This window comes from Uloborus diversus, chromosome 9, assembly GCF_026930045.1.
Source record: "Uloborus diversus isolate 005 chromosome 9, Udiv.v.3.1, whole genome shotgun sequence".
Lineage (NCBI taxonomy): Eukaryota > Metazoa > Arthropoda > Arachnida > Araneae > Uloboridae > Uloborus > Uloborus diversus.
In genome coordinates, this window is record NC_072739.1 from 9,545,366 (window position 1) to 9,557,058 (window position 11,693).

At 32.8% G+C, this 11,693-nt stretch overlaps 1 protein-coding gene across 1 annotated transcript in view; it reads left to right on the forward strand.

The window, feature by feature from the left end:
* Positions 1 to 11,278, forward strand: part of LOC129229743 (telomerase-binding protein EST1A-like) — a 49,423-nt gene extending 38,145 nt beyond the window's left edge. The window contains 6 exon segments of the mRNA XM_054864111.1: positions 151 to 270; positions 272 to 313; positions 407 to 560; positions 2,694 to 2,908; positions 7,700 to 7,781; positions 10,907 to 11,278. Coding sequence (XP_054720086.1) covers positions 151 to 270; positions 272 to 313; positions 407 to 560; positions 2,694 to 2,908; positions 7,700 to 7,781; positions 10,907 to 11,034 — 741 coding nt within the window. The 3' untranslated portion in view covers positions 11,035 to 11,278.
* Positions 11,279 to 11,693: the final 415 nt, after the last annotated feature.

An 11,693-nucleotide genomic window follows, 5' to 3' on the forward strand; every position in this document is an offset into this window, starting at 1 on the left:
TATTAGAAAACAAGGTGAGAGATTTAGTATCAAAAATTAAAAGTGTGAAATATCTCACTTAATAGGCCTTGCAAGGAAAATGTGTAGAAAAAACCGTTATGATTTTACTATACATGTTGTTATAATATGTTTATTTATGTACTTATGCAGTCAACAGATGAAACCTACAGAGACGATGATTTGGATGATAATTTAGTTGGAGAAACCTCTCATGGTAGCGTTGAAAGTAATGAACTGCAAATTCTCTGGTCTAGGAAAGAAGCTCTTAGCAAAGCAAAAGAAACAACAGGAGAAATATAGAGCTCAAGTTCAAGTAACTAAACATTTTTGTTAAATCATTTTTTTGTACTTCCTTTTTTTTTTTTGGTTTTGTTTATTCTTATATGATTGAATTATTTATTTATAGGCAGTTCTCCAGAAACATCAGAATCAGCGACCCATTGTACTTAAAATAAAACCAAGATACTTAATTCCTGACACCAATTGTTTTGTTGATCATTTGAAACTTTTCAGAAACATACTGGCTTCTTCAGAATTCCACTTAATCATACCTTTAGTTGGTAAGTTTTCTATTTGTTTCATGAAACGTTTAAATACCAAAGCTTATCTATCAGCCGTCTAAGGGGGAAAAATGAAAATCTATTTCTGACAAAATAAGTGTTTCTCCCCATCAAGGATTACTTACTGAAGAAATTATTTCTCCATTAACAGCATTAACACAGCATATAAATTCGTTCTATGTGTGACAGGGTTTGTTGATTTAAATAAGCTTCATAGTGATTTTTTTTAACAAAATCATTAATTAAAATCTGTTTATTTCATTTTTATATTTTAATTTTGCAATTTTTTGTATTGCTCGAAATTTAACTACACTGCATTATACAATTTTAACTTCAATAGGCAAAACTACACAGATTCCTCTTTCTGTGTGTGAAACAGATTTTCACTCTTGAAATATTGTTTTTACTCCAAAATTACAGTTCAATTCAGTGCAGAGCCAAATAAAAATTTGCTTTTTTTCTTATATACCATCACTATTATAGTTTAAGAAAAGTAATTGCTCATCATTAAAATTTTACATTAAAACGTACAAGACGATGGAAACCTTATCTTTAAGCAAAGCATGAAACAAAATCATTCTTAGCTAAGTATTATAACATATTTAAAAACTCTGTAAAATGTATTGAATAGTTAGAGAACTTATCTTAGTTTTAAAAGTAAAGTGAATGGATTCATCCATTGTAATTGTTTTCGTTTATTGATCGTGGCATAATTTATTATTATGATCAATTACTTACGATTCAAGAAGTCGGATTTCTCATTTGCAAGATACTTTTTCATGTGTACTTTTATCCATCAAAATTTTCTTGTCCATAAATTCAGGTAGTAAACCATATGCAGAAGACCATATCGCATATTTGTATCGATTAGTAACATGATAGTGAATATTCCTTAAATAAAAGTTATCTGCCCAGCTGCCTGATATTTTCTTTAAAAGTTTTAACCCTTTTTTAATGCGAAGAAATTTGGACTTAAAGTTTTTTTTAAATAAAGTACGAATCCTATAGACATTTCTTAGATACAAGATTAAAAAAAATCAGTAAATAAGTTTAAAAAATCAGTAAGTACCAGTGGCATTCCTTTACCTGCAGTGGTAATTTGTGGTGTCACCCCACCCCCCGAAATAAAACTTTTTATGTTTTAATCTAAACATGAAGTTCGTAAAATTTTCAGACACAACTCATTTTTATTTTTGGGGTGTAATGAAAGCTTAGATTAAAATACAAATATAATTTAAAAGCACATTTTTTGTAAAATTTGCTGTAGATGCATATGTAACCACCCCTAATAGTAATATTGTGCTCTAGTTTTTGTCTAAACTTGATTATATTAAATGCAATTTTAAGATAGTAGGGGGAAAATTTAAAAATTAAAGTTTTTTTTGTGGGGGGATCTACTTTGAGCATTTCCCCTCAGGTGGGTGTCACGTGGGGCAGACCACTCCCCCCCCCTCCAGAGTGACGCTACTGAATAAACACATTGGAGAGGGGGGCATGAGTCTTTACATCTTGTCCTGTAGAGATGAAACGGGCTCAGCCCGAGCCCGGGCCCGAAGCAGGCTCGGGCGGGCTCAGGCTCAAGCACAGATATTCAGTCGCCAATCTCCATACAAATTCAAAGCAAATAAATATTTTCCTACTGTGAGAAAATGAAAGGAACGTTTAAATCAGCTCAATCAATGTCAAATTAACCCCCCCCCCCCCAAAAAAAAAAATAACAAATAAAAATACGTCTATTTATAATGTTTTTTTTTTTTTTTTTTTTTTTTTTTTTTTTTTTTTTTTTTTTTTTTGCGATTACTATTGCAATATGTCATACAGTAATGCATTTGAAGTGGAGCATTTTAAGAAAATTTAGAAACTTTTCTCTGTTAATGAAGAACATTTGACGTAACATTTTTCATTAACAGAGAGATCAGGTCAGACTTTAGAAGGCTTGGTTTTTGATGTAAGAAAGTTTCCTTCGGGCTCGGTTGGGCTCGGTTACAAATGTTCGGGCTCGGGCGGGCCCGGGCTCTTAAAAATGAGCCCGAACTCATCTCTATTGTCCTGTAACGGCATTTTAACTTCTTTTATTTGGAAACTTTTATAGATAGTGAGCACTCATTTTTTTTCTCCCCATTATGTATTTAGTGATAAATGAGTTGGATGGTCTTGCTCGTGGAACCCGAGTGAATGAGCACACATCTCCAGAGCATGCAAGCAGAGTCACAGTATTGTCTCGTGATGCAATTCACTTTCTAGAGCAGCAGTTTGCCCTGAGGCACCCACACCTGAGGGCAATCACTTCCAAGGGGTCTATCATGGACACCATAAGTTTTCGAAGTGAAGAGATGGGGAAGAATAAGGTAAGTGTGTCTGAGTTGGCAGGGCCCAATACAGGCTGATTTTACTACCGTTTTTTTGGTACCTTCACAAAAATCTTGTGTTGAAATCGGTACTTTCATAAAAATCAAGTAATAAAATAAGTAGCTTCATAAAAACATCAAAAAATTGCATTTTAAAATATAAAATTTATTTTTCTGTTTAAAACAAAATTTACTCATAAAATAAAATTCTAAGCAGGTTTATATGAACAATCGCTTAAATAGAAACCTTTTTGTAGTATTTTAACTAATTTTTAGCTGTTTCTCACCAAAGTGTATTTATGCAATATTATCGCAATCTTTCAACATCTGTTTTGGGAAATTGTTTTACTCACAATTTCTTGTATTGTACACAGTACATAGCCCATTAAACTGAAATTACGATGGTATTTTTTGTACTTCTTAGATTTTTAGCTCCCCCCCCCCAAAAAAATCCTGTTAAAAATAATGCTAGATGACATTTACACTTTTGGAACTAAAATTTCACTGACTCTACTTCTCTTTTACAAAAATGAGGATGCCTCTTTCTAAAATTTCACAAAAACAGTGCTAATGATAAAAAAAAACCTTCACAAAAATAGAATGATGCAATACTTTCACAAAAATAGGTAGCAAGAAAAAAATCCTGGATTGGCCCCTGGTTGGGTTTCTAAAAAGATCTTTTTTGGACTAATCTGCCGTGGGCAGATAAAGGGTAGTAACTGCAAATTTTTCGTTTTTTGTATTTTTGTGATCTATTGTACGTTAGCTTTATTGTACAAGGTCGCTTATTTGGTTTCTGCTGAAAAAAGGCCTAAGAAAAACGTCTCATTCCAACATTTCCCTATTGTTAGCATTGAATCTGACACGCATTTCTTCCAATATCTCGAAAACTCATTTCTGCAGATACTGCCAATTATCTGCCCACAGCAGTAATGGAGGTTTCTTTTTTGAGGAAAAAATCAATGGTTAAGTTTGTATTTGTTGTCAATGTATATGCCAACTTCAGGGGCACCCCGATGGTAGGTCGCTGGGATCTCTTTAAAACGTCTTTATTCATTAAATTTTGGTCTGACAATTCGGCAAAAATATTGCCATTCAGGAAAATGATCAAAATATGAGGCATTGAGAAGCGGAGGGATGCAAGTGCTAACAATAAAAATTTGGAGATAACCAGTACAAATGGTAGGTGAACCTGTCCTCTATCTTAGGGCAACAGGTAGTACTAGTAGCCCAGGTAGGCGCTGCTTGACAGCATGATTTAGAAAAACTTTTCACTGAAAGCCTACCTAAGACCGGAAAACACATTTTACTCGAAACTTGAAAATGTCCACTTACATCCCTTTGCTTCTCGCTGCTTCATGCAGCAAATTTTGTCTGATGGGTTGACAAAATTTAGAGTTTCGTTCGGAAACATTATAATTATTCAGCAGAGCTTGGTGTTCCATTCGTCAAGTTGAGTTTCTGCCCTCACAAAAATTTAACTTCAGGGTGTCTGCCCCTGGCCCTCTCAGGAGTCTGGCCTGAAGGAATTTAGGTACTGCTACAGGCCCTTCACAAAATTCTAATCAATAAAAAATTAACAATTTACAAAATTTTGGCTCCAAAAATGTCTTTTTTAAAATTGTGATCAGCCCAATTGATCCTGTCATACAAATAGTGGTTTGGATATCCAAAAGCAAAATACTATTCACTCCTGCTGATCTTCCTTGCTGCATAATAAAACAGTCATATACAGAAGTTGGTGGTGATGAAATCAATATGTTTTTTGCAGCTAAAACAGAAAGCCAACAAACATGCAGGGTTCGTACGAGTCATGGGAACACTGGAAAGTCATGGGGGGGGGGGGGGAATAAGCAAATTACAGACCTAGAAAAGTCATGGAAAATTGAAAATTTCATTCAAAGTCATGGAAATTTATTTGAAGTCATGGAAAAATGCCCTGGGCTAAGAAATAGCTAAAAAAGCAGTATAAATCTTGAGTGATTTAACAGTATTGTGCATAATAGCTATTAAATCTCGAAAATTGAACAATCCCAAAAAACAAATCTGAATTTTGAAATCCCATCGCATCCACTTCCATAGCAGCCACTCGTCTATTTTTGCAATGTTATTTTAGTGCTTGCCCAAAAATCATTTTGAATTTATCTTTATTTTCAACGTTTTTATATTTCATATTCTGCAGTTGCGAACTTGCACGTTCTTGATTTCGCCAACCCAAAGAATGCAATTCAATTGCATCCAAGTTTTGTTTCCATCACTCATAAAACGTTATTATGAAACTTATCTGAGTTTATCTTAATTTGTTGAAGGTTTTTGAAAATGAAGATCTTTAGTCAGGTGATAGAATAGAGAAATAGGGGAATTTTAATACTCTGAAACAGTAGTGCCCAACATATGGCCCGCAAAACTAATCCATGCGACCCACTGCTACAAAATGTGACCCACTGCTTGAATCAGAAGATTTATTCACTACTGTTTTTTTTTTTTTTTTTAAATATCTAGTGTAGAAACATACTTTGCTAAAGAATGACTTTACTATTAAAGAACCAAAAAATTTCAAGTTAAGTGGATGATTAAATGCACTTTTAACACTAAAAGGCAACTTTTGAAGCAAATTTATTGAAACTTGTAATGACTCATTCAACTATTATCCCATAAATTATCATTCTGCCTGTTTATATTTAAAAAAAAAAAAAAAAAATAGACATTGAAGCTTCATTATATTGCATTCACTGTATTTTTACTTTTATTTAAATTTATATGATAAAGACAAATAAAAGAGAATAGTTTACATGCAGTAAACCAGACAGTCCGGTTATCACTTTCAATCACAAGTAAGTGCTTGGATGAGGTAGTGGCATTCACATAGAAGTTTTTCTAATGCTCATTTGTATATATATATATATATATATATATATACACAGTCGGACCTCCATATATCGAAGTAGCAAATTGCGGGGGGAAATTTTGATATATCGAAATGATCTTTTTTCATAAAAATATCCTAAAACATTAAAGTTAAAACTAATTTTCGTGCATGAAACCCAATTTCTAATTTTAACGAGCATCGGATTAAATGAAAGTTAATGTTTAAAAATTTAATAGAAATTACATTTTTGCCCCTTCATACACCTTCAATCTTCGGCAATTCAACTTGAACTGCCACATTAGGGGATTTTCGTTTTGACAATGTAATCGAGAGAAAAGTAAAAAATCAATATGCTTAACTTGAATGAATTTTACTGAAGCTAAAAATACTAGGAATGATAATCAACAGACAAAAGGGATAACTTGTAACTGATTTTACAGTGTTACTGGTTGCAACTAACATTTGAAATAAACTTGAGGGAATGTAAGCACTCCAGAACGGAACAACGACATTATTTACACACCCCTGAACTCCAGATTCCTTATGAGTTTCATAGCAACCTTTAGTGATCATAATTTTCTCCGCTAACCTTCATTTTTCATGAGACAAACGCTTTAGATTCCACTTTAGACAGTGGAAAAAAAAAACCAACGAATGTCTCGAAATTTTTTTCGATATATAGAGATTTTTTCGATGCATAGAAACAATTTTTCTATGTAATGAACATAGAAATTTGCTGGGATTTCGATATATAGAAAATTTTGATATGTGGAAGTTCGATATATGGAGGTTCGACTGTGTGTATATATATATATATATATATATATATATTAATTGCAAGTTTGATATTAAATAGTACTATTCTCTTCATGTAATAAGGTCATAAACATTTTTATGAAGTCATGAAAAAGTCTTTTAAAAGTCATGGAATTTTTTCATCCAAATAGAGTATAAACCCTGAACATAGTATCTTGAAAAAGCATGTATTGTTTTTTTTTTTAATCGATTGCATGCTATGTGATGAAAAATCTTCAAATACACTGCCAGTTCAAGCATCAGCCCCAACATATGAAATGGGTTGAAAGGAAGTAGTTTAGATGCACTTCTTACTGTTTCTCAAAATTCTTCAATTTGCAATTTTCGTAAACCCTCATTGGTTCATTTATCTTTGATTAAAAAAAGAAATAAAATTGATCTATTTGAAGCAATTAAAACTGCTAAGTTATGTAGGTATTTAATTGATGCTTGTTGCAAAATGTAAACAGCGGAAAACAAAATGGTATTCAACATAAAACTTTTAATTACATTATATACTCACATATGAGTAGCATTTCGTCTTTCAGAAAAAAATTACAAATGTTTTGCCTGCAGTGTTTCTTGGAAATAAACGTTGTAAAAAGAAATGGAAAAGTTTTAAAAAGTGCAATTTGCATCTGTGTATTAATAGATTTAGCTTTTACAACCTTAACTTTGCAAAGATTTAATTTTTGTGATTACATTTTTTATTCCTGGTTGCTTTAACCTGAATAGATATCATTCAAACTGCTTTTTTATTTGCTGTAGCTATTTCACTTTTTTAGAAACTCAATATTTTCTTGTGATCAGTTTGACAAAAAATTTAAAATCAGAGTTCAGCAATTGTTTTAAAATAGTCTTCCGAAATTCTGGGCTTTTCCCACAGTTTAATCTAGTAAGCAATCAAAGAATTGCATCCTAATGTGTCAGTACTTATTTCTTTGGTGTTAAGTGAATGCAGCTAGACATATTTAGGTTTTAATTGTGTTTAATTAACGTACTACAACTTAATTAACGTACTACAACTATAATTCAATCCAGGTTTTTTATATTTTTAATAATTAGGTTAATATTAAGAAAAGTACTAGTTGAAAAAATATTTAATTGTATTTCTATTTGTGTTTTAGGGAACTAATGATGATCTTATTCTCACTTGTTGTCTGTATTATTGTAAGGATAGAGCAAAGGATTATATGCCAAAAAGTAGAGGTGAGTTGAAGTTTTCTTTCCTAAACTTTACAAGAAAGTCTTTTCTCTTCCTTGCATTTAAGTATTTAAAATTCTAGAAAAAGTAACAAAACTTCTTTGGAGCAACCACTCTCCATTCCTAAAAAAAGTGGTCCTTAATGGAGGTGGGTCTCTCTAACATGCAATAAACAATATTAGCACCAAAAAATGTTATATATAATTACATCTTGGTTATAATATATTAAAAATATTATTACAAAAGAATATTAAAATTCAAGAATTAAAAATTTTCAAATTTTAAATTAGAACTGTACTTCTAAAATTATTTTCCCATAGAGAAACTTATTAAATTATGAGAAGCGGTTTTTCTGCATCAGATTCTTTATTTTTTGTGAGAAAACTTAGTATAATATTGTCTTTTAGTTCAAAAATAAATTATTAATGTCTTCACTATTAGTGCACCCATGAGCTCTAGACTCCATGCATGAGCCTATCTATTTCTCAACTGTTCAAATGAGCCAAAAATAGATTCTGACCAGTAAAATGAACTAGGAATGTCCCTGTCCTATTTATAAGTTGCTGTCCTTATCAACCTTCGACAATGATGGACGGACACCTGACCTACAGCGAAGGTATACGTGTGTCACCTTTGATTATCTAAGATGCGAAAAACTACACCCTCATTTTGGGACTCTAACCAGAGGGAGTACCAGGTACAAAAAGAGTTTTTTTGAAGCCCCCCCCCCCCCCTTTATTCTGGTTTCTTTCTACTTTCATAAGCAAGACAGATACAAGGGAGGAGCGATCGCCCCCTCCTTGAGCTAAGATGTAGGAGCTCTTTCTTGGCATATTTTCGATACTGAAATTCCAAATCGGTATTTTTTTAGACAATCTTATAACTTTAAGAAAAAGAGGGATCTTTCTTGGAACTTTTTCAGAATTAGTCTTGAAAATGCAATTATAGCATACCTCTTAACCTTAACACTTTAGTGATAGGGATTGGAACTTAGTTCAGAAAATTTTTCGAAATTCCCAAGAACTCATTTTTGATGATCTTAGATGGGTTTTGTGGGCTCTCTCCTGAATAGTTTGTTTGAATTAAAGTCCAAAAAAAAAAAAAAAAGCAATTATAGGACACCTTTAATGACATTAAGGTAAGGGAATGAGTTCAGTATACCCCTCCAAAATTTTTTAGAAATGGAAGTCCAAAAAAAAACAAAAAAAAACTTGATTTGAGACAATCTTTAATGATGTTAGGAGGTTTGAGAATTCATAAAAATGTTAAGTATCTGGGATCAGTCGCCCCCTCCTTTAAAAAAAAATAAGATTCTTGACTATGAACTCATGTGCTCTCAAGAAAGTAATGATGAACCATTGTTCATCTGCGGGGAGCGTGTAAGAAATTATATGCTCCACGCAGTTACATTGCGTAACACTTGACAGGGATCCCAAGATTAATAACTCGGATCTCTATAATAGCGTAATGGGGCTTTCCGCGATTGCCTACTGCCCAGATGCATGAGAGGGCCTGAGTGCATATGGCCATAGACAGTCGTGAAGGCATGACTGGAAAAAACCTCCTGACCGAATAGCGGGATAACTTTATGGCATATCTTTTGACCGCTATTCGAGAAAAAGGGCAAATTGGCTGCCCATCATGTATATTGTGTCAGTGAGTAGAAAAATAAATAGTTTGTGTGTTGTGAACATGGTCTCTTCAATTCGCTCCCTCTCCAAAAGTTGATTTATGAAAAATGTGAAAAAGAAGTGGCGAAAATCCTCTTCACTCCTTGAATAATTTCTGGATTTGACCTTGCTTCTGTCCTTATCCCTGTTTTACTTTAAGTTCCTTCCTTTGTTTGCTGTGCAACCTTTGCAGACTTCATTTCTTTTATAGTATTAAATTTTGAACTAAATGATGAAATGATTTTGAACATAAAAGATGAATGTCACATGTTGTTGCGAACCCAAAGCTAGGAAAGGGAATGTTATTTTCATATTTTATGTCAACAAGCTTTGTTTTCTTCTAGGCCAGGTACAAAATCCTATTACTTTTTCTGTTCCCCCCCCCTTTTTTTTTAGGAAATAGGTGTTGGAACATTAATGTTTTTGCTATATATATATATATATATATATATATATATATATATTCTGATTTAAAGGTTCAAAACTTGAATTTTCCTGTTTCAAAAGCTGCTACTAATCTTAAAAGAGAATGTGACCTCTTTCATCCACCTTTTTATATTTTACTGTAAGCATCTCTTCACTTTTTTATTTCATTAGCCAATGTTTATATCTGCAAGGGTCTGTCAGATGAAATGTAGGTCCTTTTAAGAACCCTTCACAAAAATCTGATTTGTTAAAACAAACCCTTCACAAAATTCTGATTAACCTAAAGGACCCTTCACAAAATTTTGGTTGATCAAATCGGACCTTTCATGGACTCATTTTTTAATAAATGAGTATGCAAACCAGAAATCTTATCTATATTGATAGATAACTTTTGGTTTACATTTTGAAATTTCACAAAAAGATTTTATTTTTCACATTTTTTTTTTTTTTAATTAACAAAAATTAGACCCTGAAAATTCTTGACAGACCCCTGGTCTGTAAACATTCCCTCATCTATTTTTTACTGGACTGCACTACTGTAGCATGAGCATCCACTAGGAGAAGATGTAATTGCTTGTCCCCTCTTGAAATTGTAATATATTTTGCATACTCCTTGTGAAAAGAAAACAAGGCAGATAACATAAAAAAGGAATAGGTCTGTATAATAATTACAAATGCAGGGGTTTTCTTGCCATGGGCAGATAAATGACAGCATCTGGGAAAATGAGTTTTCGAGATATTTGAAGAAATGCTTTTTCGATTCCACTCTAACGATGGGGAAATGTTGAAATTAGACTTTTATTTTGTGCTTTTTTTTTTCAGTGGAAGCCAAATAATTAATCTTGTACAATGAAGCAAGCGTACAATAGATAACAAAATGCAAAAAGAGACTTAAAAATTTGCCATTACTGCCCTTTACCTGCTCATCTCAATTTCATCACTTAATTCTTTTCTCTGTTGCTAATTAACTCATTTATTTTTCTGGAAAAAAAAACTTTACTTTTTTAATATTGATTATCCCCTCTCTTTCATAGATGAGCCTATGACTCTGTTCAGAGAAGTTGTTCTGCTCACCGACGATCGTAACCTACGAGTGAAAGCCTTGGCCCACCACGTTCCTGTGCGAGACCTTCTCTCTTTTCTTCAGTGGGTCAACTCTTGAAGGAGTCACAACGTTTTTCCAAGAAGTTACTGCAGATGCCACTCTTCTCTCAGAGTCGAGCCACCGTGGAGGTAGCTGTCGGGAGTCGAAGGTTGTCATGGCGATACTGTGCCATTCTAAGCTGCTCGAGCAGTCATACGAGGTGCTCTCGCTATTCATCAGTCATTACGAAACGCATCCTCAGTCACTGTCAGTCAGTGCGTCGCCATGTTATGTTATTATGCGAATCACTTCATTTTCTTGTCATCTTTGTTTTCCCTTAAATAAAATACTTTTAGATATTTTGAACTCATTTGTTTTTTTTTAGTTTTTTGGTTCCAAATAGCACCTGGAATATTTTAAGGAGCTAGTCTTTTTGTTGTTAATCATTTTAAATTGTTGTTGCTCTTTTTAAAAATAAGTGATTACCCCAACATTATCATTTTCAATACATTCCACTATTTTTAATTAAAATGATTTAACTGGAGAAAGTTGAAATTGGTGAAATGGCTCTGTATAAAACAAACTACAGGTTACCAAACTTATTTCGTAATTTCGTACTTATACTTTGCTGTAAGTGCCTAAAACTAGCATAGAAAATTCATAGATTTGCCTTAGTGTTACCAGATCGTCGTAAGAATATTTGTTACAGTGAAACCTGTTTATAACGATACTGTCTA